This window comes from Bombina bombina, chromosome 6 (genome assembly GCF_027579735.1).
Source record: "Bombina bombina isolate aBomBom1 chromosome 6, aBomBom1.pri, whole genome shotgun sequence".
Lineage (NCBI taxonomy): Eukaryota > Metazoa > Chordata > Amphibia > Anura > Bombinatoridae > Bombina > Bombina bombina.
Genome location: NC_069504.1, coordinates 885,631,399 through 885,659,145, shown reverse-complemented (window position 1 = coordinate 885,659,145; position 27,747 = coordinate 885,631,399). Strand labels below are relative to the sequence as shown.

General features: G+C 40.4%; 1 protein-coding gene across 1 annotated transcript in view; it reads right to left on the bottom strand.

Moving 5' to 3' along the window:
- Positions 1-6,534: 6,534 nt before the first annotated feature.
- The window catches only part of LOC128663860 (thialysine N-epsilon-acetyltransferase), a 125,256-nt gene continuing 104,043 nt past the window's right edge, over positions 6,535-27,747 (bottom strand). The window contains exons 5-6 of the mRNA XM_053718407.1: positions 18,079-18,119; positions 6,535-6,849 (exon numbers count right to left, since the gene is read on the bottom strand). Of these exons, the coding sequence (XP_053574382.1) occupies positions 6,649-6,849; positions 18,079-18,119 (242 nt within the window). The 3' untranslated portion in view covers positions 6,535-6,648. The remainder of the gene's footprint in view (positions 6,850-18,078; positions 18,120-27,747) is intronic.

Here is a 27,747-nt window from a genome sequence, read left to right as displayed (position 1 = left end):
CCTCTTAGAATGTGTACCAAATGTACTGATATTTCTATAAACTATAAAGACCATAAAATGGCGCTTAAAGATTTATCTCCAGGGGAATCTCTGACTGAAAAGAGGGAGACTATGCCATCTAGCTCTCCCCATGTGTCAGAACCTATAACTCCCGCTCAAGTGACGCCAAGTACATCTAGCGCGTCTAATGCTTTTACCTTACAGGACATGGCGGCAGTTATGAATGCTACCCTCTCAGAGGTATTCTCCAAACTGCCAGGGCTACAAGGAAAGCGAGACAGCTCTGGGGCAAGAACTAATACAGAGGTTTCTGACACTTTAATGCCTGTGTCCGATATACCCTCACAATACTCAGAAGCCGAGGCAGGTGATCTTCTATCTGTGGGTGACATTTCAGATTCAGGGAAGGTGTTACTTCAGTCTGATTCTGAAATGACAGCGTTTAAATTTAAGCTTGAACACCTCCGCTTATTGCTTAGGGAGGATTTAGCGACTCTGGATAACTGTGACCCCATTGTGGTTCCAGAGAAATTGTGTAAAATGGACAAATACTTTGCAGTGCCTGTTTACACTGATGTTTTTCCAGTCCCTAAGAGATTTTCAGAAATTATTACTAAAGAATGGGATAGACCAGGTGTGCCGTTCTCTCCCCCTCCTGCTTTCAAAAAGATGTTTCCCATAGATGCCGGCATACGGGACTCATGGCAGACGGTTCCTAAGGTGGAGGGAGCAGTCTCTACCCTAGCTAAGCGTACAACTATCCCCGTCGAGGACAGTTGTGCTTTCCTAGATCCTATGGATAAAAAATTGGAGGGTCTCCTTAAGAAAATTTTTATACTTCAAGGTTTTATTCTCCAGCCTCTTGCATGCATTGCCCCAGTTACTGCTGCAGTGGCTTTTTGGTTTGAGTCTCTTGAGGAGGCTCTACAGGTAGAGACCCCGCTAGACGATATTCTAGACAGGATTAAAGCTCTTAAGTTAGCTAACGCCTTTATTTCTGACGCCATTTTTCATTTAGCCAAGCTAACGGCTAAGAATTCAGGTTTTGCAAATTTTGGCACGTAGGGCGCTATGGCTTAAGTCCTGGTCAGCAGACGTTACTTCAAAGTCTAAGCTTATTAACATCCCCTCAAGGGACAGACCCTATTCGGGCCTGGTCTGAAGGAGATCATTTCTGATATTACTGGAGGAAAAGGTCACGCCCTTCCTCAGGATAGGTCCAATAAGTTAAGGACCAAACAGAATAATTTTCGTTCCTTTCGAAACTTCAAGAGTGGCGCAGCTTCAGTTTCCTCTAATGCAAAAGAAGAGGGAAATTTTGCCCAGTCCAAACCGGTCTGGAGACCTAACCAGGCTTGGAACAAGGGGAAGCAGGCCAAGAAACCTGCGGCTGCCTCTAAGACAGCATGAAGGAGTAGCCCCCAATCCGGGACCGGATCTAGTAGGGGGCAGACTTTCTCTCTTCGCCCAGGCTTGGGCAAGAGATGTCCAGGATCCCTGGGCATTAGAGATTGTTTCCCAGGGATATCTTCTGGACTTCAAAGCTTCATCTCCAAAGGGGAGATTTCATCTCTCACAATTATCTGTAAACCAGATAAAGAGAGAGGCATTCTTTTGTTGTGTTCAAGACCTACTGGTTATGGGAGTGATCCACCCAGTTCCAAGGGAGGAACAGGGGCAGGGCTTCTATTCAAATCTGTTTATAGTTCCCAAAAAAGAGGGAACTTTCAAACCAATCTTGGATCTCAAGATCCTAAACAAATTTCTCAGGGTCCCATCCTTCAAGATGGAGACTATCCGAACCATCCTCCCTATGATTCAGGAGGGTCAATATATGACTACCGTGGACTTAAAGGATGCTTATCTCCACATTCCGATTCACAGAGATCATCATCAGTTCCTCAGGTTCGCCTTCTTAGACAGGCATTACCAGTTTGTGGCTCTTCCCTTCGGGTTAGCCACGGCACCAAGAATCTTTAAAAAGGTTTTAGGGTCCCTACTGGCGGATCTAAGGCCACGGGGCATAGCAGTGGCTCCTTACCTAGACGACAGTCTGATACAGGCGTCGACTTTTCAAATCGCCAAGTCCCATACGGACATTGTTCTGGCCTTTCTGAGGTCTCACGGGTGGAAGGTGAACGAAGAAAAGAGTTCTCTTTCCCCTCTCACAAGAGTTTCCTTCCTAGGAACACTGATAGATTCAGTAGAAATGAAAATTTTTCTCACAGAGGTCAGGTTATCAAAGCTTCTAACTTCCTGCCATGCTCGTCATTCCACTTCTCGGCCGTCAGTGGCTCAATGTATGGAAGTAATCGGCCTAATGGTAGCGGCAATTTTGCATGCTCAATCAGTGGAATGGGGATTACACAGATTTGTCCCCTCTGCTAAATCTGGATCAAGAGACCAGGGATTCTCTTCTCTGGTGGTTATCTCGGGTCCATCTGTCCAGGGGAATGAGTTTCCGCAGGCCAGAGTGGACTATAGTGACGACAGATGCCAGCCTTCTGGGCTGGGGCGCGGTCTAGAACTCCATGAAGGCTCAGGGTTCGTGGACTCAGGAGGAAGCCCTCCTTCCGATAAACATTCTGGAACTGAGAGCGATATTCAATGCTCTTCAGGCTTGGCCTCAACTAGCTGCGGTCAGGTTCATCAGATTTCAGTCGGACAATATCACGACTGTAGCCTATATCAACCATCAGGGGGGAACAAGAAGCCCCCTGGCAATGTTGGAGGTTTCAAAGATAATTCTATGGGCAGAGGTTCACTCTTGCCATCTCTCAGCTATCCATATCCCAGAGAACTGGGAGGCGGATTTTCTAAGTCGGCAGACTTTTCATCCGGGGGAGTGGGAGCTCCATCCGGAGGTATTTGCCCAGCTGATTCAACTATGGGGCAAACCAGAACTGGATCTGATGGCGTCTCGTCAGAACGCCAAGCTTCCTTGTTACGGGTCCAGGTCAAGGGATCCCCAGGCAGCGCTGATAGATGCTCTAGCAGTGCCCTGGTCCTTCAGCCTGGCTTATGTGTTCCCACCATTTCCTCTCCTCCCTCGTCTGATTGCCAAGATCAAGCAGGAGAGAGCTTCAGTGATTTTGATAGCACCTGCGTGGCCACGCAGGACTTGGTATGCAGATCTGGTGGACATGTCATCCCTTCCACCATGGACTCTGCCGCTGAGGCAGGACCTTCTACTCCAAGGGCCTTTCAAACATCCAAATCTAATTTCTCTGCGACTGACTGCTTGGAGATTGAACGCTTGATTTTATCAAAACATGGTTTCTCCGAGTCGGTCATTGATACCTTAATTCAGGCTCGAAAGCCTGTCACCAGGAAAATCTATCATAAGATATGGTGTAAATATTTTCATTGGTGTGAATCCAAGGGTTACTCATGGAGTAAAGTCAGGATTCCTAGGATATTATCCTTTCTCCAAGAAGGATTGGAGAAGGAATTGTCAGCTAGTTCCTTAAAGGGACAGATTTCTGCTCTGTCTATTCTTCTGCACAAGCGTCTGGCAGATGTTCCAGACGTTCAGGCATTTTGTCAGGCTTTAGTTAGAATCAAGCCTGTGTTTAAACCTGTTGCTCCACCATGGAGTTTAAATTTAGTTCTTAAGGTTCTTCAAGGGGTTCCGTTTGAACCTCTGCATTCCATAGATATCAAGCTTTTATCTTGGAAAGTTCTGTTTTTGGTAGCTATCTCTTCGGCTCGAAGAGTTTCAGAGTTATCTGCCTTACAGTGTGAATCCCCTTATCTGATCTTCCATGCAGATAAGGTAGTTTTGCGTACCAAACCTGGGTTTCTTCCTAAGGTGGTATCTAATAAGAATATCAATCAGGAGATTGTTGTTCCGTCACTGTGTCCTAATCCTTCTTCAAAGAAGGAACGTCTATTACACAATCTTGACGTGGTTCGTGCTTTAAAGTTTTATTTACAAGCTACTAAGGATTTTCGTCAAACATCTGCATTGTTTGTTGTCTACTCTGGACAGAGGAGAGGCCAAAAGGCTTCGGCATCTTCTCTTTCTTTTTGGCTGAGAAGCATAATCCGTTTAGCTTATGAGACTGCTGGCCAGCAGCCTCCTCAAAGAATTACAGCTCATTCCACTAGAGCGGTAGCTTCCACATGGGCATTTAAAAATGAGGCCTCTGTTGAACAGATTTGTAAGGCGGCGACTTGGTCTCGCTTCATACTTTTTCTAAATTCTACAAATTTGATACTTTTGCTTCCTCGGAGGCTATTTTTGGAGAAAGGTCTTGCAGGCAGTGGTGCCTTCCGTTTAAGTTCCTGCCTTGTCCCTCCCTTCATCCGTGTCCTAAAGCTTTGGTATTGGTATCCCACAAGTAATGGATGAACCCGTGGACTGGATACACCTTACAAGAGAAAACAAAATTTATGCTTACCTGATAAATTTATTTCTCTTGTGGTGTATCCAGTCCACGGCACACCCTGTCACTTTAAGGCAGGTGTTTTTTATTTTTAAACTACAGTCACCACTGCACCCTATAGTTTCTCCTTTTTCTTGCTTGTCTTCGGTCGAATGACTGGGAGTGGCAGTTAGGGGAGGAGCTATATAGACAGCTCTGCTGTGGGTGTCCTCTTGCAACTTCCTGTTGGGAAGGAGAATATCCCACAAGTAATGGATGAACTCGTGGACTGGATACACCACAAGAGAAAGAAATTTATCAGATAAGAATACATTTAGTTTTTTTAGGGCAATGCAAAAGAGCTAAATTTCCTTTTAAGGGCAATGCCCATACAAATGCCCTTTTAGGGGCAATGGGTAGCTTAGTTTTTTTTTAGAGTTCATTTTTTTTGGGGGGGGGGGGGTATTGGTTGGGTGGTGGGTTTTACTGTTGGGGGGGACTTTTTTTTTTTTTACAGGTAAAAGAGATGATTTCTTTAAGGCAATGCGGTACAAAAGGCCCTTTTAAGGGCTATTTGTAGTTTATTGTAGGCTAGGGGATGTTTTTATTTTGGGATAAAGGGATATTAAAGGTGTTTTATGTATACAGTTTATTTCAGCAACTAAAGGGACATATTACCTAAAGTTTTTATTTCATGTATATGAAAGAGTTAGATTTATACATGTTTAAATATTTGTTTTTTGCATGAAGAGTGAAAAGTGAAAGCTGTTTAGATGTCATGTAAAACTAACATGAAATGCATGATAGTGTTCAATTGGGCCTTGTGACTCTAATGCTCATTGGCTGAAATATTTGGTTTATTCAACCCAGGAACACAGTACATAAAAAAACAACAACAAATAATTCTGTTTTAGATGAAACAGAGAACATTTTTGAGTACCGAATTGTAAAAGTTCTACATAGAAAATAAATGTTTTAAAAGCATTTTTAAGTCTTCAAAACTCTGCACGCTGTGCAAACAAGTGACAACCAATAATAAACCTCTTGAAAATTTGGTGGGTATGTTTAGCTTATCTCGCAATTGATAGTGGCCAATCAGGGCTAGCGTTAAATGAGTTTGTGCACTGCTCTTAGCAATATTAATTGGTCAGGCCATTTGCAGCATACTAAACCCAATTTTTTTTCTTTAATGATTCAAACAGAGCATGCAATTTTAAGCAACTTTCTAATTTACTCCTATTATCAATTTTTGTTCATTCTCTTACTATCTTTATTTAAAAAGCGGGAATTTAAGGCCTACTATAGCCAGCCAATTTTTAGTTCAGCACCTGGGTAGCGCTTGCTGATTGGTGACTAAATGTAGCCACCAATAAGCACTATCCAGGGTGCTGAACCAAAAATGGGCCTACTTCTAAGCTTTACATTCCTGCTTTTCAAATAAAGAAAGCTAGAGAAGAAAGAAAAATTGATAATAGGAGTACATTAGAAAGTTGCTTAAAATTGCATGCTCTATCTGAATCATGAAATAAAAACATTGAGTTTAGTATCCCTTTAAAGAATATCATCACTAATCTCTCTACAGAGTATGTAAAAAGCACAATTTCAGGAGGTATTTAAAGGGACAGTATACGCCCATTTTCATATAACTGCATGTAATAGACACTACTATAAAGAAGAATGCACAGATACCGATATACAAATCCAGTATAAAACCTTTTAAAAAACGTATTTAGAAGCTCCCAATTTAGCACTGTTGATGAGGTTAGGCTGAAACACCCACTGAAATGGGCTAAGAAAGCAGCAAGAGCCTCCCCTCTCCTGCATATGAAAAGACATTGCACAAACAATAGCAGCAGGATTCTGTAGACCTGGGACTTGGTTAGGAGTGTAAAAAACTATTAAAAATAAGCAAAACTATACATTGTTACAAAACCACTCCCAGATGGGCTTTATAAATAGATAATCTACAAAACATTTATACAAAGACAAATCTAGTGTACAATGTTCTTTAAGTTCAAAACAAATAAGGTATATTTCATTGTTTTTTCCATTATTTTAATTAATCCAGCAAATTATGGTGGCTTCACTTTTGAGTTTAATGTCACTTCAAATATTTTTTAATGATAATATTTAAAAGAACTGTAAGAATAGGGGGGAAACAGCCAAGGAAGAGCTAACATTTTTTATTGTTAATTTATACAAGGATAACTTCATGTAACTTATAATCAGGGATCACAAGAGGTCCCAATAGGTTTTACAAAAGAGTAGAAAGGAATAAAGGTCAAGAGTCAGCAGGGTCTGAGGTTGGACGTGTGACATTTGAGGTCATCCGGCGTAAGTCATCTGGGAAGATCCTGAATAAGTGCCATCCTTCCTTCTGAGAGAGGTCACAGGCACCACGGGAAAGGTAGAACGAAATAGCAGGTTGGTTCCAGTCCAAGACACTGAACTGGAGGTGTGAACAGCCAAGAGATAAGCAGGTCTGCAGAAGCCAATAAATAAATAGGAGTGAAGGAAACAGTCAGTAAAAAAGAAAATACAAAAAAAAACATAAATTATGCTTACCTGATAATTTTCTTTTCTTCAGATGGAAAAAGAGTCCACAGCTGCATTCATTACTTTTGGAAAATAAGAACCTGGCCACTAGGTGGAGGCAAAGACACCCCAGCCAAAGGCTTAAATACTCCTCCCACTCCCTTCATCCTCCAGTTATTCTGCAGAGGAACAAGGAACAGTAGAAGAAATATCAGGGTGAAAACGGTGCCAGAAGAAAAAAAATACAGACGCCCCACATAAAAAATACGGGTGGGGAGCTGTGGACTCTTTCCATCTGAAGAAAAGAAAAATTATCAGGTAAGCATAATTTATGTTTTTCTTCATAAATGGAAAGAGTCCACAGCTGCATTCATTACTTTTGGGAAAACAATACCCAAGCTATAGAGGACACTGAATGCCAAGACGGAAGGGTACAAGAGGCGGCCCATTCTGAGGGCACCAGACCTGAAACCACTACCCAACAAAACCCTGCTTCGTCCGAAGCCAAGAACAATAAAAGGAAAAAGCCCCAAGGACACTAACCCGCAGATAGTCCGGAAGCCTAGTTAGAGACCGCAAAATCAGACTCAACTGAGTCAACAGTCCTCCAGGAGATCCCGTCGCCCAGCGGTCGGCCCCCAACCACACACCCCTTACTAGCGAAGGGAACACCAGCCCAATACTCCCAAAGGGTCAGGGCAAGAAAAAAAAACTAAGGAAATTGAAAGGACACCACAAAATTCCATAAAGGAAGATCCCTAGAACAAGCCCAGCTTGTCAAGACCCAAACGGGTCCAAAACAAATACGGGGAGGCAACACCCAGACCAACATAACACAAGGTCTAGGACCGGGCATCCGAACAGCGATTTCTACTAAAGTAGTCAACACAAATATGTGTAGCAGACCCAGACGAGGTAAACACCAGAGTCAAGAACACACAGCCGTCATCAGGACGACTCAGAGAGAGAATACTTTACTAAGAAGTAAAATGCGGCTAAACAAGATATCGGATTGTAAAAACTCCAAAACAGAGGCGCCCTCTAGGCAATCCCAGCTGCCAGACCGACACATAGGTCCCAAAAGGGGAGAAGTATAGAACCTCAACTAGGACGAACAGAAGAACCCCGGCACCCGCTCACAAAAGAGTGGAAAAAAAGAAAATGGCTTCAGCCCTTCCACAGAGCTCGGGAACCCGAAACTCCATAAAGACAGTCGACAAGGCCGAGACCCGGAAGAGTCTAGCAAAGGCCCATCTTGACGCGGAGCAAGCAAGATTCCAGAAAGAACAGAACAACCCAGAGAGCATGCCTCTCTCCAAATAGGTTAAACCCTCTATTCCATACCCTGAATCAAGGAAAAATCCTAAACAAGGCCTCCATAGGAGAACAAGCCCCCTGTAATGGTAACACACACTGTATTTAGAGGAACACAACTGCAGATTGCAAATGATAGATTGTTTTCACAGATGTTATTGATTCCTCTATGGAAAGAGGGGAATCTGTTGATCAGTGAAATTAATATATTCTTAAGTTCTGAGTATCAGTACACAGATTTGGTGGAGTAGTAGAAATGGTGCTCTATTCCCACTACCTTTTATGTTAGTGAGTTCTAATAGGATGTAGCAACTCAGAGAACCTCAGAGTGAGCTCAGTGATACAGTGGTAGCTATTAACAAGTTTACTTAGTTCAATCCAATAAAGCTTAGCAATTGTACTTAAGCACTGTTAATTATAGGTAATGGTTAAACACAGAAATTGTACCTACGTTAAGCCAGATCAACCCCCTCTTACTTCAGATCTTAAGTCCCAATCACTCTTTGCTTTCAGCTGCAAAAGAAGTCTGACCGCTGCAACGGATCTGTCCTCTGCCTGTCAGCACAGTGAAGCAAGCGCTGTACGCGGAGGACAGGAAGTGACGTATCGGCAGGTACGGTGTTGTTCTCACGGAGACGACTGGTAAGATAAAAAGATGTTAAAGTCAGATCTTACCAATTTGTAAATCCCAGATGATCGTCCCAATGGTAGTGAGTGTTGAGTTATCCTGTTATGAGTTTTGAGGTGGTGGTCAGTTGAAATGTACACGGAGTTGTACAGAGAGCAGAAGTGCTTCAGAACTTAATGCTGAAATAAAGCAAAACATAATCAACAGACTTGAAATATTTCATTTAGATTCTCTTGGCTTGTATTACACCTAACTTGGGCTAGGTTTCCAAAATACTGAGCAAGGTGTGTTGAGAGAACAGGTGTTTTAAAGGAGGTGTGACCAATCAATCTCCACGATGATGTCACGTTAAAGAAATAGTACTGCAAAACAACTTAAAGAGACAGGAAACCCTGACATGACCCCCCACTCAGGATCGCTGTCCCACAGCGATAGGACGAGGACGGTCAGGGAATCTACGATGATACAAGGATATCAAACGAGGCGCACTCAAGTTAGATACTGGTTCCCAGGAATCCTCATCCGCTGAAAAATTCTTCCAGCGTACAAGATACTGCAAGGTTCCATTGCGAAATCTGGAATCCAAAACGGACTCCACTTCATATTCATCTGAAGCAAGTTCGGGGGCGATAGGAGGCAACAATATCTGGTCATCCCTGGTCCGTGCATAAGGTTTAACCAAGGACACATGCACGGTAGGGTGTATCTTCATGGTTGGTGGCAGTTGCAACCTTACAGCATTTTCATTAACCACCTTTTGTACAGGGAAAGGTCTGATAAAAAGAGTGGCTAGTTTCTTTGATGGTATCTGAAGTTTTAGATTCCTGGTGGAAAGCCAAACTAGGTCACCTACAGCATACAGTGGTGGCTTCCTTCTGCGGAGGTTGTAATAGTGTTTCTGTACGTTTTGGGCATGTAATATATTCTCTTTTATAAATCTGAAGTTTTCCTGCAAGGTGTTACATAGATCGTCCACTAAAGGTGAATCCGGAGAACCATTTGGTGATAGAGGGAAGTCAGGGTGATAAGCATAGTTTGCGAAAAATGGAGTGAGCTTGGTAGAAGAATTTTCTGAGTTGTTATATGCATACTCGGCCATCGAGAGATACTTAAGCCAGTCGTTTTGATGATATGAACAGTAACATCTGAGATAATGGTCAAGCCATTGATTTAACCTTTCTGCCTGGCCATTAGTCTGTGGGTGAAAAGCAGTGGTATATCTATGGTCCATTTGGGTTAACTCACAGAGTCTAGTCCAGAATTTCGAAGTGAATTGACAACCTCTATCAGTTGTTAAGATGGAGGGAATACCATGCAACTTCACTATGTGGTCGAGGAAAAGTTGTGCTGTTTCGGATGATGAGGGGACCTTGTGAAAGGGAATAAAATGTGCCATTTTAGTTAATAGATCGATGACCACAAAAATAGTTGTTTGTTTGCAGGATTCTGGAAGATCAACAATAAAATCCATTGACACATGTTCCCATGGTCTGTGTGGAACAGGCAAGGGCATCAAAAGACCGTATGGAGCTTTCCTCTCTGGTTTGGATGTGGCACAAACCTTGCAGGTTTTGATGTAATTTTGTACGGTTGCTTTCATTCCAGGCTACCAGAAGCTGCGTTTTATTCGTTCTATAGTACGTTGAACACCTGGATGTCCAGCAAGAGGTGAGTCATGTGTGGTCTGTAACAGTTGAGTTCTCATATGGAAAGGTAAAAAAAACTTGTTTCCATAATAGTATATCCCAGAGGATTTCTGGAGATAGGGTTCTGGAGGAAGAGGAACCCTCTTACAGTAATCCTTAAGTTCCTCAAGCATTGGAACAGATAATCCGATGAATGATTCAGGTGATATGATAGAAGTCCTGGGGAATGAGTTTGTAGGTTTCTCTGGAATGCATGATAAAGCATCTGCCTTGCCATTTTGTTGTGCAGGTCTGTAAATAATGTTGAGATGGAAGCGATCAAAATAAAGACTCCACCATACCTGCCTAGCTGACAGAGTTTTATTCTTTTGAAGGTACTGCAAGTTTTTGTGGTCAGTGAAAATATTGATGGGGAATGTAGTACCCTCTAGGAGGTGGCGCCAATGTTCTAAGGAACGGCGAATTGCAAGTAACTCCTTATCCCCAATTGCATAATTCCGTTCTGCAGTAGTCATGGTCTTTGAGTAAAAGGATATCGGATGTAAGGGTTCTTTTGGGGAATTCTGCTGGGATAGGACAGCACCAATAGCATAGTCAGATGAGTCAACTTCCAATGTATACTGGAGTTGTGGATTAGGGAAACGAAGAATGGGGGCACTTGTGAACCTGGTTTTTAAGAGATTGAATGTAGATAGTGCTTCAGGAGTCCATTTAAACACTGAGTTAGATCCAGTTAATTTTGTCAGAGGTTTTACCAGAGTGGAGAAATTTTTTATGAATTTTCTATAATAGTTAGAAAACCCTAAAAACCTCTGCAAATCCTTTTTTGTTTTAGGTTCTGGCCAATTCTGTACAGAATCAACTTTTTCTGTCTGCATTTGGATTCCTTTAGGGGAGATGTTGTAACCTAGGAAAGAGACCTGGTTGGTATGAAATTTACATTTTTCAGGTTTAGCATAAAGCTTATGGACTCGGAGTCTTGAGAGTACCCAACGTACATGTTTTATGTGTTCTTCCCTGGTTCTGGAATAAATGAGAATGTCATCCAAATAGACAACAACGCACACATCCAACAAGTCACGGAACACATCATTTATGAAGTGTTGGAATGTGGCAGGGGCATTGCATAGCCCAAACGGCATTACTAGGTATTCAAATAGGCCGTACCTGGTCCTGAAAGCCGTGAACCACTCATGTCCCTCTTTTATCCGAATGAGGTTGTAAGCCCCTCTTAGGTCTAACTTTGAAAAGATGGTTGCTTCGGAGAGTCTTTCGATCATCTCTGGTATGAGGGGTAACGGGTATCGATTTTTTATCGTGCACTTGTTGAGTTCACGATAATCTATAATGGGTCTTAGACTAGAGTCTTTGTTACGGACAAAGAAAATTCCTGCACCAGCAGGAGAGGTGGAACTTCTGATAAAACCTTTTCTCAGATTGTCCTCTAGATACGTCTTCAAATGCTCTAATTCTGGATGGCTTAAGGGATACAAGTGACCATAAGGTATACGAGCTCCAGGTTGAAGGTCTATGGGGCAATCGTAAACCCTATGAGGAGGAAGATTTTCGGCCTCAGTTTTACTGAAGACGTCCAAAAAATCGTTATATTCAATGGGTAAATCTTCCATTTGTGGGTTAAGATTGAGTAATAAGAGGTCATGGAAACAGGTTTCTTTGCAATAATCCGAGAGAAATTTTATTTTGAAAGGAGACCAAACAATAGTAGGATTATGGAGTTTTAACCACTCCAGGCCTAGAACTAAAGAAAAATGAGGAGAGGGTAACACATCAAAAGAAATCATTTCTATATGTATAGATATGACAATGAATAGGGGTACAGTCTCATGGGTAACAGGTCCTGAGGTCATAGGAGAACCATCGATGACTTTAATTGGTATCGGGAACTTCTTTGTAATCAAAGGAATCTTGTTAGAACGACAAAAGGCTTCATCAATGTAGTTACCAGAAGCACCGGAGTTGATTATAGCGTCTTCAATCCTCAGACGGTTTTGATCCAACTGCAGATGGAGAGAGAGGGTACAATAAGAAGAAGTTGCTTTAGACAGAGAGAGTATTGAGGTATTAACTAATAGTGACTTACTTTTCTTGTTTTTCAAAAGCACTGGACAGTCCTGTACCATATGTGAGGGGCTGGCGCAGTACATGAATAAATTTTTTACCTTACGGCGCAGCTTTCCCTCAGAACTAAGGGGACCCCTTAAGAACCCTATTCCCATGGGTTCAGTCTGGGGTTTAGGATGACTGTATGAGCTGTATGCTGTATTTGTTGGATTAGCCTTAACCTTGGGTTCAGAAGTGAACCGTTCTGCCTTCCTCTCTAGTATGCGACGATCAATTTGTATGGCTACCCTCATGAAGCCATCCAGAGTTCTAGGTAATTCAATCCTTGCGAATTCATCCTTCAGTGTGTCTGAGAGGCCCAGACGGAATTGATTCCTTAATGCTATGGGACTCCAGAGAGTATCTGAAGCAAACTGCTTGAAGTCGGTTATATACTCCTCCACAGGTCTTTTGCCCTGCCTGAGGTTCCTCATGGAGTTAGCTGTTAATTGGATATCTGTGTCCTGAAACATTTCATCCATAGCAGAGAAAAAATCAGTGAGGGAGCCTAAAATGGCGTCTTCGGTCTCAAAAAAACGATCAGCCCAATTCCTGGGTTCGCCTCTAAGGAATGAAATGGTCGTAAGGACCTTTACTCTCTCAGTGGAGTAGGTACGTGGCTTCATTGAGAAGAGTAAGTGACAAGCATTCTTGAATTGCCTATAACCTTTCCTATTCCCAGAAAAGGTGTCTGGCAGGGAGACTTGGGGTTCAGCTAAGATTTCCAGCTGAGTAGATCTAGCTGTTATGGAGTCTCTTATGACACTCTTTAAAGAGGCATTCTCAATTCGCAAGTCATGCAAACCTTGGGATAACTGATCAACTTTCTGTGATAAATTAAAAACAATCTGTGGCAACTCTGCTGGTTCCATATTTTAGGGCTCAGTATTATGTAATGGTAACACACACTGTATTTAGAGGAACACAACTGCAGATTGCAAATGATAGATTGTTTTCACAGATGTTATTGATTCCTCTATGGAAAGAGGGGAATCTGTTGATCAGTGAAATTAATATATTCTTAAGTTCTGAGTATCAGTACACAGATTTGGTGGAGTAGTAGAAATGGTGCTCTATTCCCACTACCTTTTATGTTAGTGAGTTCTAATAGGATGTAGCAACTCAGAGAACCTCAGAGTGAGCTCAGTGATACAGTGGTAGCTATTAACAAGTTTACTTAGTTCAATCCAATAAAGCTTAGCAATTGTACTTAAGCACTGTTAATTATAGGTAAAGGTTAAACACAGAAATTGTACCTACGTTAAGCCAGATCAACCCCCTCTTACTTCAGATCTTAAGTCCCAATCACTCTTTGCTTTCAGCTGCAAAAGAAGTCTGACCGCTGCAACGGATCTGTCCCTCTGCCTGTCAGCACAGTGAAGCAAGCGCTGTACGCGGAGGACAGGAAGTGACGTATCGGCAGGTACGGTGTTGTTCTCACGGAGACGACTGGTAAGATAAAAAGATGTTAAAGTCAGATCTTACCAATTTGTAAATCCCAGATGATCGTCCCAATGGTAGTGAGTGTTGAGTTATCCTGTTATGAGTTTTGAGGTGGCGGTCAGTTGAAATGTACACGGAGTTGTACAGAGAGCAGAAGTGCTTCAGAACTTAATGCTGAAATAAAGCAAAACATAATCAACAGACTTGAAATATTTCATTTAGATTCTCTTGGCTTGTATTACACCTAACTTGGGCTAGGTTTCCAAAATACTGAGCAAGGTTTGTTGAGAGAACAGGTGTTTTAAAGGAGGTGTGACCAATCAATCTCCACGATGATGTCACGTTAAAGAAATAGTACTGCAAAACAACTTAAAGAGACAGGAAACCCTGACACCCCCCCCCCAAGAAAAAGGGGGCCATTAGAAACAGAGCACCTGCCCACGAGGCACAAGGCCACAGGCTGAATAAGAGAGCACTCTCCAACGCAGATAAACCTAGAAGGAATACCCTGAAAACTTAGCACACAGAATGGTGCATTAGCTGCAACGGTTACCCTATAACCCTTCACCTGCAGAATCACAAAGCCATCAGGTTACTTCAGCAAACCGTCCAAGGGAAACCGTTCATTGAGCGTAGGTAAAGCCAATGAGTTGCGGTACTCAGAAAAACTGGCCAATCGTGACCAGAGCTACTAGCCAGACCAAAGGTCATAGCCCATATTCCCGGAACAGGAGAACCCCGAACCCACCGTAGATCCTGAAAAGACTGGTAACAACCCGCAACGGGATCCCAAGGGAAAAAGCTGAGCAAAAGCCTCAGCAACCAGAAGAACCAGGCCAATGACAGGTTAGAGACCCCAATTGTTTAAAACAAACAACATTCTGGAAATTGAAACACCCCGTCTGACATAGAAACAGACCCACAGGGAGATATTAATGTAATATCCAGGAGAACCCAGAGAACGAGAACACCTCACAAGTCTCGGCCCAAGGAAGAGACCCCCCCATGCCGAGTCCAACTCTCCAAAGGAGCTAAGGCATCTCGAACCAAGACAATAGAGCCGATAAGCGTTCGACTGCCACAGACATCCAAAGCAAGGGATACCACAAGGACAAGGTCACTCGATCAAAAGTTAGTCTCCACCTAACCCTACGAGACAGAGGAGTACCTGAATCCAAGGATGCAGAGCATCCCCAGATCTGGGAAAAATCCCAATCAGAGTCCAAGAGAACTCTCTCAAAGGGAATTCAGGTCCCCAAAGGAGACCCAACTCACATGGAAGAACGGACAAAATCCAAAAGGGTCTGAAAGAAGAGAGCAACCCTCTCCCGAAGGGAAACCCAGGGCCCCATAAGGAGACCTAACTCCACATGGAGAAGTCCTGCGCAGGGAACCCCAATGGATTTCAAGTCCATCGTACAAAGGTCTCATTGACAAGAGAACCACAGAAGGAACACGTCCAACAGGACAATTTCAAGAGCCTTCGAAAAGCCAAACCACCTTAAACTAGCGGTAAGGAGGTGCTAAACCAGTGTTTTTCAACCAGTGTGCCGTGGCACACTAGTGTGCCGTGAGAGATCCTCAGGTGTGCCACGGCAGACTGACAACAGTGTGACATATTTTTTAAACTTTGCTTGTTTTTTACTCCCAGTGCAGGGGTAGTTTGTAGGAGGCATGGCATAATAGCACAATACATACAGTATGTGTGTGTTTGTGTGTATGTGTATATATATATATATGCTGTATTAGGCTACAATGTGTGATTTTTTAAAAATTTTGGGATGGTGGTGTGCCACAGGATTTTTTAATGTAAAAAAGTGTGCCACGGCAAAATAAAGGTTAAAAATCACTGTGCTAAACCCCCACATGAGGAAGAATACTCTAGGTTCCCGAGAGAATCAGAAGCAAAAGGAGTGACGCAGCAAAACGCAGCTGACCCAGTCAACCAACTTGAAGGCTCAATAAGGACTGAAACAATCCTTCCAGCCTCACGAGTCCTCGTTAGAATGCTTAATTGAAACTTGTAAAATAAAAACAAGAAACACAAATAATAAAGTAAGCACTCAGCGCCTCGACCGGACCAGCAGAACAGGCGCCACGTGTCTGAACAGGCCACGAGACAGAAGATCTGAACCCAAGCAGGACCAGCCTGCAACAGGGCCATAACTGTCAAGCTGCCTAAATCCTCCCTCAGAGGGGAAGAGAATAACAGACAAAACATAGGACTAACATGTCCGTTAAAACTTCTGCAGAATTAAACAGCGATAATCGATCCCAGAGATAGTTCCCGAAGGAAACATATAATAAAAATAAAAGTCATCCTAACAGGATAAAAGAAAATATAAGGCAGCCCCATAGGCAAACGCCTAAGAAGGAACAGGCATACCCGCAGGACCAGCGAAACGGAACCCTGATCTTCCAACAAAAACTGGGAAGGATCTCAACAACCGACAATCAGGAGATTACGCCATCCCCACATGTCTAATGAGGTGAACCATTCGAAGCAGAATACTGCGGATTCCCGTATACATTAAGCATAGGATCCTCTAATAACTCAAAAACGTGTCTGAGTAAAACACGAAGGCGCGCTATTCTTTAACAAAAGGCACAACACTCAGGGACAGCTTCACCCACAGGGAACTGTATAGGCCCACCCAAGGCCGGGAAACATGGGAAAATCGGGCACGAGCACAAACGCAAATAAACGTCTGGGCTTTGCAGACGCATAATCGCCAAAAATATGTGAAAGCGAAAACAAGTTGCAACCTCCGGGGGGGAAGAAGCCACCCTGCAAGGAGGGATAGACATAATCTGGGTTACCCGCATGTGTAGCAGTAGAGAGCGGTAAGGAACTCGCCTCTCGGAGGACAGAACCCCCCGAGGCAGATGGCTCAGCGGACCCTTGATTCCCCGAGCCCGATGAACAAGGCGCTCTAATACGGCATATTGAACATAACTGATTGACCTGTGTCAATGGGGAAATTCGCATTCTTCACAAGTCAAAGAATCTGAATCTGAAATTTGAACAGTCTCAGCATCAGAATCCTCCATAACTGGATAGAGAATATAATAATATGGACTAAAGAAAAATTTGAACGGCATCTGACACCCACAATGGCTGGGGCACTCTCCACCTCCTAGAACCAGACACTAGCAAACCCGAATTTTTCAGCTGCCACACGGTCAGGAATGCAAGACCAGAACGTAAACACCTCCAGTCACAAGGTGAACCGTACAGTCCAAAAAAGCACGCCCAACCATAAGGTCGCATCACTTCCAAAGGCCCCTATGTTCTAAGCCAAGAGCCCAGTTAACACTACACACAAGCAGGTTGAATCACATAACAAACATGATTAAAAAAAAAACCCTGTTCAATAATCCTCCTCGGGAGATATTAACCCTTGATTCCAGGAACCAAAGGAACCTCACTGAGGCCCTATCTTTTATACTTAATAAGTCCCGCAGGATAGTACCTTCTGGGATGAAAGGCAAAGAATGACTGGGGGATGAGGAGAGTGGGAGGAGTATTTAAGCCTTTGGCTGGGGTGTCTTCACCTCCCCCTGGTGGGCAGGTTTTTATTTCCTAAAAGTAATGAATGCATCTGTGGACTCTTTCCATTTATGAAGAAAAAGAAGATTTATAAAATGTATGTTTTAAAACCAATTAAAGAAATTTAAATAAAGAAAGAGAAATAGAAAGTTTTAGTGGGATTAAAAGATTTTTTTTTTTTTAAATGGTGCATAAAGAGAAACAGACACACATAGCAAGAAAAGAAAGAGAAAAAGTAAAAGCAACATACTAATTAGTGTGAGAGATGCAGGAGGAAGATAGGGATGGGAGAGCAGTGAGATCATGTGATCAAGGAGAGTGCACCAGACAAAATGTGAGAAAGTGAAACTGAGTGTGAGAAACAGAAAGGCAGAAAGAGACACAAAGAATGAGACAGAAACCAAGAAAGACAAACAGATGCTAATCACATTAACTCAATCAGGCATCCCTTGCTTTTTCATCTTTACTGTTTACCTCAGCAACAGCTGCCAAGAGCTTGGATCCAATTCCTTTACCTGCGTAAACAAAAAAAAACAAAAAGAAAAAACACTGACAACTTGTCTGACTACATTCTAAACACACAGTAGCTTTCACATTACTCAGTGAATTATCAATTTTACTTAAAGGGACGTTAAACTTAAAATTCAATACCAAATAAAAATATTTGATTAAGAAAAATAAAACAACATTGCCATATACATTTATTATTTTATTTTGCCTGCTTTTAGTGTAAAATACCTTGGAAACTTGTGCTTGTTCCATACAGTTTGGAGAGGCTAGTGGAGTGCCTCCTTTCATACTTAAAACAATATAAAACCCAGACTGAGTTCCCCATTAATATGTTTTTAATTATATGTAGTTAAATACTGCAATGTACTTTCATTATTTAAGGACCATTAAATACATTAGAATTGCATAATTGATGCGTATATGTGAATTACAAACAGTAGTTTTTTTCTGACAATTTCCTCCCTACTCCTGACAATTTTTATTTTTCTATTTGATGGCCCCCTTGAATCATGTGACAGCCAACAACCAATCACATACTAGTATACATTTACACTGTGAACTTGTGCACAATCCTCAAAAAGTGTGCATATAAAAAGACTGTAAACTTGGCAACGGAAGTAAATTGGAAAGTCTCTTAAAACTGTATGCTCTATATTAATCATGAAAGTTTAAATTGTAACTTTAGTGTCCCTTTAATTTTTCCTATAATTTTACTCAAAAAATTCTGTAGGTTTTTTTGTGTTTTTTTTTTTTTTTTACAAATTCCATTATGACATTTTGAAGTGCACAGTCTAGAGCAGTATTTCTCAACCAAGGTCCCCAAGTGCCTCTGATTGGCCATATTTTCATTATAGCTGAACAGGTGAAATAATCAGCTGATGGGTGAGAGCAGGTTAAGAGCCATGGTTGCTGATCAGCTGATTATTTCACCTATAATGAAAACACATCATTTTTATTTTTACACTTTTTTAGTCCAGCTTCTACTGAGCATGTGCAAAAATTTACAGAATATACAGGGAGTGCAGAATTATTAGGCAAGTTGTATTTTTGAGGATTAATTTTATTATTGAACAACAACCATGTTCTCAATGAACCCAAAAAACTCATTAATATCAAAGCTGAATAGTTTTGGAAGTAGTTTTTAGTTTGTTTTTAGTTATAGCTATTTTAGGGGGATATCTGTGTGTGCAGGTGACTATTACTGTGCATAATTATTAGGCAACTTAACAAAAAACAAATATATACCCATTTCAATTATTTATTTTTACCAGTGAAACCAATATAACATCTCAACATTCACAAATATACATTTCTGACATTCAAAAACAAAACAAAAACAAATCAGTGACCAATATAGCCACCTTTCTTTGCAAGGAAACTCAAAAGCCTGCCATCCATGGATTCTATCAGTGTTTTGATCTGTTCACCATCAACATTGCGTGCAGCAGCAACCACAGCCTCCCAGACACTGTTCAGAGAGGTGTACTGTTTTCCCTCCTTGTAAATCTCACATTTGATGATGGACCACAGGTTCTCAATGGGGTTCAGATCAGGTGAACAAGGAGGCCATGTCATTAGATTTTCTTCTTTTATACCCTTTCTTGCCAGCCACGCTGTGGAGTACTTGGACGCGTGTGATGGAGCATTGTCCTGCATGAAAATCATGTTTTTCTTGAAGGATGCAGACTTCTTCCTGTACCACTGCTTGAAGAAGGTGTCTTCCAGAAACTGGCAGTAGGACTGGGAGTTGAGCTTGACTCCATCCTCAACCCGAAAAGGCCCCACAAGCTCATCTTTGATGATACCAGCCCAAACCAGTACTCCACCTCCACCTTGCTGGCGTCTGAGTCGGACTGGAGCTCTCTGCCCTTTACCAATCCAGCCACGGGCCCATCCATCTGGCCCATCAAGACTCACTCTCATTTCATCAGTCCATAAAACCTTAGAAAAATCAGTCTTGAGATATTTCTTGGCCCAGTCTTGACGTTTCAGCTTGTGTGTCTTGTTCAGTGGTGGTCGTCTTTCAGCCTTTCTTACCTTGGCCATGTCTCTGAGTATTGCACACCTTGTGCTTTTGGGCACTCCAGTGATGTTGCAGCTCTGAAATATGGCCAAACTGGTGGCAAGTGGCATCTTGGCAGCTGCACGCTTGACTTTTCTCAGTTCATGGGCAGTTATTTTGCGCCTTGGTTTTTCCACACGCTTCTTGCGATCCTGTTGACTATTTTGAATGAAACGCTTGATTGTTCGATGATCACGCTTCAGAATCTTTGCAATTTTAAGAGTGCTGCATCCCTCTGCAAGATATCTCACTATTTTTGACTTTTCTGAGCCTGTCAAGTCCTTCTTTTGACCCATTTTGCCAAAGGAAAGGAAGTTGCCTAATAATTATGCACACCTGATATAGGGTGTTGATGTCATTAGACCACACCCCTTCTCATTACAGAGATGCACATCACCTAATATACTTAATTGGTAGTAGGCTTTCGAGCCTATACAGCTTGGAGTAAGACAACATGCATAAAGAGGATGATGTGGTCAAAATACTAATTTGCCTAATAATTCTGCACTCCCTGTACGTATATGCATTTGTGATTGGCTGATGGCTGTCACATGATAGAGGGGGAGTGAAAATAGACATAACTTTGAAATTTGTCAGAAAAAAAAATCTACTACTTATTTGAAATTCAGACTAAGTGCTATTGCATTGTCTTTTTATCATGCATTTGTTCATTGTGCAAATCTACTGTATTTACGGGTCCTTTAATTTATATCTGTCCCTAAAAGGGCATCAAACTCACATTGGAATTCCCAGTAAAAGGTTTACTTATACACAACAATAAAAACTGCAGTGCACCAAGATTATTTATTTTACCTTGTTTTCCTGTAATTTAAATCTGAAAACTGTAGTTTTAAGTGAAATTCAGAGCTCTGACACACGTACATGCTGCATAGGGATTGTTTTGTTGTGTGCAGGAAACTTGCCACAGCAAAGGAGTAAGGTCAACAACACTTAAAACGTGTGTCCTTTAACTGCAAAATAATGCACATTTTGCTAACAAATTGGTAGTTTAAATGTTTTGAAATAATTTGTTTTGCTTGCAGAGATTTTGCCAGCTTATAGGAATTACACCACTTAAAGGGACATGAAACCAAGAATTTGTCGTTCATTATTCGGATAGAGAATACAATTTTATACAACTTTCCAATTTACTTCTATTATCTAATTTGTTTAATCTTCTTGGTATCCTTTGTTGAAGAAGCAGTAAGGTACTAGTGGGATCTAGCTGAAAGCCAATGACAAGAGGCACATTTGTGCAGCCACCAATCAGCAGCTTTTGAGGCCACCTAGGAATAATTTTCAACAAAGTTTAGAAAGAGTACAAAACAAATTATATAATAGAAAAATACAGTCTTCCTATTACTAGGGTTGCCAGGTGTCCAGTATTCAACTAAACTGTCTAGTATTTTTGTGAAGATTTTACTGGACAGTCTGCTAAAATAGTGGACACTTAAATGTCCATTATTTTAAACTGTGTGTTAGCTAAATGCAAAGGGCTGAGTATGGAGCAGTCAAGTGGATTAAATCACTTCTGTTTAAATGTGTTGCTGGTTGTTGAAGAGGTAAAAGAGGTAAAACTATTCATTTGTATGTTACTGGCAGCCAAGGAGTAAAATGACTGCTCAGTTGCAAAAAAATATACATGAGGGATTGAGTGGGGGCCAAGATAGAGCTTTTGGGGGGGCATTGTGTGGCCGCACCTGCCATCATGCCAAGTCACCTACAGATTAATCCAGTAATTTTGTGGAGGAAACCCGGCAACCCTACCCATTGCACAAAAAAAAACCCATATACACCTAGATATAACGTCATTGGTTAAGACAATCTCTAACTTCATCTTAGCAACAAGTTATGAAAAATCTTAGTATTTACAGCAAATATTAAGTGAAGGTACAAATATTCTTGTCCTCAAACATTGTCTTCTCTTACATGTTGTGCACAATACAGCATTTCTCAAAGACTTGTGTGCTTCTAAATGTTTCAATAAATACTATCATGATGTGTTGCTAAGCTGTAGTAAGAAATTGCCTGTGGATATCATATGGGGCTTTAAAGGGATATAAAACCCAAAAAGTTTCTTTTGTGATTCAGACAAAGCATAACATTTTTAAAAATGTACTTCTATTATCAAATTTGCCTCATTCCCATGATATTCTTTGTTGAAGAGATACTTAGGTAGGTATCTAGACAGCACAACATGGCTGGAAATAGTGGTGCCATTTAGTGCTCTTGGAACTCTGCAGACATATAGTGCTATAGAAATGGGCAGGCTCATGAGCTAAGCTCACTGCTTTTCAACAAAAGATAACAAGTGAACCAAAAAATTGAAACTAGAATTAAATTATAAAGTTGTTTAAAACTGTATACTCTTTCATGTCACTTTAAATTGAATAAATAGAATATGGGACACTGTGTTGATATTTTGCAATGCTTGTATATAATATGCATCTATATAAATAAATTTTATGTCCCTTTAATGGTGATTACTATCAATGCAGTTATCTAATCCTCATATTCTACACATAGGACTAGAAAAACAGATAACAGCAAAGAACGAGGCATAAACAACAAGGGAAAGGGAGAGCTCAGTAATAGCAAGAAAGCAAAATGGAACGAGATAACGACTAGACAAAGAAGCGAAAGGCAGCAAAACTGAACCAAAGGCAGGTTGGCGTATCCCTTTTGTGTCTTGAGCAAGAAACAGATTGAGGAGCGATAAGCTGTCATGGTTGGTCCTTGAACAAAGCCTCTGTGTTACATTATGCACAGTGACATAGCCTGCTAAGCAGCATTTTACTAGGATTATACAATGTCATTCTGCTTAAAAGGAGGATAGGTGAGAATTGGCGCTTATATCAACCCTAATGCCAAGTATAGAAGGGTCTCTCTCTAAGAACCCTGAGGAGGATAGTAGAATAATGTAAGCGGAAATACTGGCGCTGAAAGCAGGGTAGTACACAAATACAATATACGGGTAACCTAAAAGGGTCTACCTTAGCAGAAATATAATCGTTATAAAAGTCAATAAAGGGTAATAGCCTAATATATATCTTAGAAAATATATTTAATAGTGTAAAATTACAATACAATCAAGATTATAAAATCAGTGTTAATAAAATCAGTACATATATACTAAAAAGTAATTAATGGGGCCCTTTAAATTAGTTTGAAAAAACATACAGAAAGGGGAAAGATTAACCACAAATCTATATATATATATATATATATATATATATATACTATGATTGAGGATAGAAGAAAACTATACTCAAATAAATATAAGTATAAAGAGGGCAGAGATATTCAAACAGTATAAATAAAAACAAATAGCAATACAAACAGACTTAATAACTGGACGTCCAGCGTAAAAACCAGGGGTTAAAACAGTAATAATCTAGGGTTAAAACAGTATTAACCTGAAAGTGCACTATAGTGAACAAAAACACTCGTGACTAGATGATCATACTAATAGCATTGGATCAAGCTAATGGGCGAGTGAGGTACCTTGCGCTAATCTGTGGAGCACAGATTGAATATTGTTCGTCCTGTACCTCCTCCTGAAGTGGGTGTGTACTCCTAGAGTAGTTCACTTACATCACCCTTTCTGAAAATGTCCTGCTGATTTCGGGAGGAACAGAATGTAAACGATCTCTGGGGTAATAGCAATCCTTTAGATGATGGTAGATAGTAACTTCAAGGCACTCTTATTCTGTGGTGCTTAGTGCAGGTACTAGATCATCTGGCAGTATATTCAATTTGTAGACTGGTGCGCTCCCTCAGAGGGCTGTATTCAAATTCACAGGCCTTGGGGGTAGTGAGCCAGGCGTTGGTAGTTGTCCTGTGTGCTTTTTCAACACAATAGCGATCCTTTCGGCGGCTGTATCAAGTTCACAAGCCTTAAAGGAGTTCAGCTTAGCAGTAGTTCTTCTTGTAGGAAATGAGACACAGTCATCAACCGGTTTCTCCCCTCACTTGGGGCTTTTTCAAGATGTGTTCTCATTGCTGGCAGGTATTCCTTTATAGGGCTATCCTGCATCCTTATTGGTTAGTTCAAAGGGGTGTGTGATCCCAGTTAAGGTGGAATTTGAGTTATATCCCTTAAACTTTTAAGGAGGTATCTTATTGTCTCTTGTAGTTTTTTGGAAATTTCCCGTTGTTAATTTTAGTTTAACAACTAGTATACTAAAAGTACATATTGCTCCGGAAAGGAACAACCATACGTGTAATATGGTCACATCCATGGTGTCAAGTGAAATCGACTTAAATTATGAGTAAAGTCTGTTCAAGAGTTAGTATTTTTTGGAGTCCTCAATTTGATTAAACACATAGGTAGAGGTAAAAGACATATGTCAGTATTGTACAGGGAATATAAAGTTTTTACAGAGTGTTTTACATTTGATAGTTACAAACAGAAGTAAATTAGGGACAAAAAGAGAGAACTGGGGGTTCTCATTGTCTTAGAGTTAAAGTTAAACACATAGGTAAAGAATTTTTCCCATATGTGTATATGATACAGAAAATAGACAGACATTCTAGATATTTCATGTTTGGTGGTTGCATATTGGGGCATACTTATCTGATCAAGAGTCAGTATTGTTTGGGGGATGATAGTATGATTAAACACATAGTTAAAGGTTAAACACATATGTCGGTATTTGTTCTCTTTTTGATAAATATTATAAAATCTTACATTTGGTACTTGCAAACGGAAGTTAATTATGAAAAAACGGTTCTTAGTGTATTAGGGGTAAAGTTAAACACATAGGTAAAAGTTAAACACATAGGTAAAAGTTAAACACATATGTGTATATGACATTAACAGACTATTCCAAAGTTTTACATTTGGTACTTGCAAACGTAAGTTAGTTATGAAAAACGGTTCTTAGTGTATTAGGGGTAAAATTAAACACATATGTAAAAGTTAAACACATGTGTATATGACATAAAAAATGTAGACAGACTATTCCAAAGTTTTGCATTTGGTGGTTGCATACTTGGGCAAATAATGAAAGGAGGTTCCGATTGTTCTTAAAAGGCATATCTAATAGAGACCGTTAGGGGAAGTTTTAGTCAAACATAAAAGGAGCTACATCAAGTTCTGAGTTTAAGCCTAATGGGTGCAGTGTTTTCATGGTATATATCAGTTCGGCTTCCTTTTTTAGGAGCTTTGTTTCAAAATTCCCTCCTCTCCATTCTGGTTTGACTTTAGAAATCCCCCAGAATTTAAAGTCTTTAAGTCGGTTATTATGGACCTCTCTAAAGTGTCTGTATAGGTGTGTTTCCTTGTTGCCTTTTTCTATGATACAAAGGTGTTCTCTAATTCTTTCGCGGAGTGTTCTAGAGGTCTCTCCTAAATATTGCATATTACAACTACACTGTATGAGGTATATGATTCCTTTATCTGTACATCTGATAGTGTCATTTATATGGTAGGTTATTCCTGTTTGAGTTGACGTATATTCTTTGGTTTTATTTGTGTAGTGGCAGGATCTGCAGCAATGGCAGGGAAAGAAGCCTTTGACTATGTTCCCTAGTAGGTCATGTTGTTTGGACTGATTATTTGTTTTAAACTCGCTGGGGGCCAATGTGCTCTTTAGGTTCTTTGATTTTTTGTATATAAATCTTGGGTTAATAGAGATCTTATCTCCAATAATTGGATCCTCTCTAATTAGGTGCCAATGTTTTTTAATAATACGTTCGATAGTCTTATGGTCCCCATTATAGTTTGTAATGAAAGGGACAGATATATCCTCCATTTCTTTTATGCCTATAGGATCTTCATGTCTTTTATATTTAATTAAATCTTTTCTATCTATGTCTTTTATTTTATTGAAATTATCCTGAATTGTTATATCATCATACCCTTTGTCATTAAATTTCTTTATTAGAATTTTAGACTGTTCTTCGTAGTCTATTAGGTTAGTGCAGTTTTTTCTAATCCGCAGAAATTGTGCTTTGGGTATATTTTCTTTCCACTTTGAAAGGTGGCAGCTTGTAGCATGAATAAAGTTGTTGGAATCTATTTTCTTAAAGAAAGTTTTGGTATTAAATTGGTCATTGTTGGTTTCAATGTCCAGATCTAGAAACGAAATGTTATGTTTATTTATTTCGTAAGTGAACTGTATTCCCCTGTCATTTTGGTTCATGGAGGAGAAAAGTTCTAATAGTGTTTCTTCAGTGCCTTTCCAGATAATCAGAATGTCATCAATGTACCGCTTATAGGTCACCAGATACTGCACCAAGCTATTGGTTCCCAAAAATTCGGACTCCCAATCCCCCATAAAAAGATTGGCATAGCTTGGTGCAAATCTGGTGCCCATAGCGGTACCTTTAATCTGTAGATACATCTTTTGATTAAAAGAAAATGTATTGTTTTCAAGAATGAATCTGATGCTGTCTAATAGGAATTCTCTTTGTTCTTTGGATATAGTTTCATCTTTCTTTAGAAACTTTGTAACTGCTTTAACACCTAGATCATGTGCGATATTAGTGTATAAAGATGTTACGTCACATGTAGCTAAAATGATTTCACCGTCAATTTTCAAGTTATCTAGAAGTTGTAGCACTTGTGTTGAATCTTTCAAATATGAGGGTAATTGTTTCACATATTTTTGAAGGAATCTATCTATGTATTGGGACAAGTTGGCGGTGAGTGAGTTTATCCCTGAAATAATCGGGCGACCTGGTGGATTTTTTAAATCTTTATGAATCTTTGGTAAAAAATAAAAAATGGGAATTCTAGGAAATTCGGGGTATAGGAAATTGTATTCTTTAGAGTTGAGTATACCTTTATTTTTAGCAGTATCTAGAAGTAGTTTCAAAATTAGATGGTCGGCTCTAGTGGGGTCTCTTTTTAACTCTTTATAGGTGGTTTCATCCTTCAATAGTCTTTCTGCTTCTACTAGGTAGTAGTCCCTGTCCATAATCACTACTCCACCCCCTTTATCGGCTGGCTTAATTATGATGTCTTTGTTCTCTTTCAGTCTTTTGAGGGCATCATTTTCAGATTTTTTCAAATTAAAAAGGCGTTTTTTATTTTTATTTGGCTCATACTTTTCTATGTCTCTTTGTACTAGTTTTTCAAATAATTCTATGTTCTTCCCTTTCTCTTGAGTGGGGTAAAACTTGGACTTTGGTTTTAAATCTGTATGAACAAATTTGGGGTCTTCGGTGTATTGTCTGGATGTGTATTGTTCAATTGGATTTTTAATAAAATACCTCTTGAGTGTGAGTTTCCTTATGAACTGTGATACATTAATATGTGTTTCGAATTTATTGAGTTTAGACGTAGGTGCAAAGGATAAACCTAGGCTTAGAACTTTTGATTCTTCATTACTTAGACTTGTTTTGCTTAGATTAAATATTCCTGAGGTATCAGGGTCTACCATTGCTCTCGTCTGTCCCTTGGTTTCTTTATTGTTTCTGCCCCTTCCTCCTCTCTTTCCTCTAGAGCTCTTTTTCTTTGATTCATGAGGGGGGCTAATTGTACTTTTTCTACTATATGCCCTCTTGATGTTTCTGCTCTTGGACTGACCCCTAAAAAATGTGCCCCTTGGTTCATTTCTTTTCTA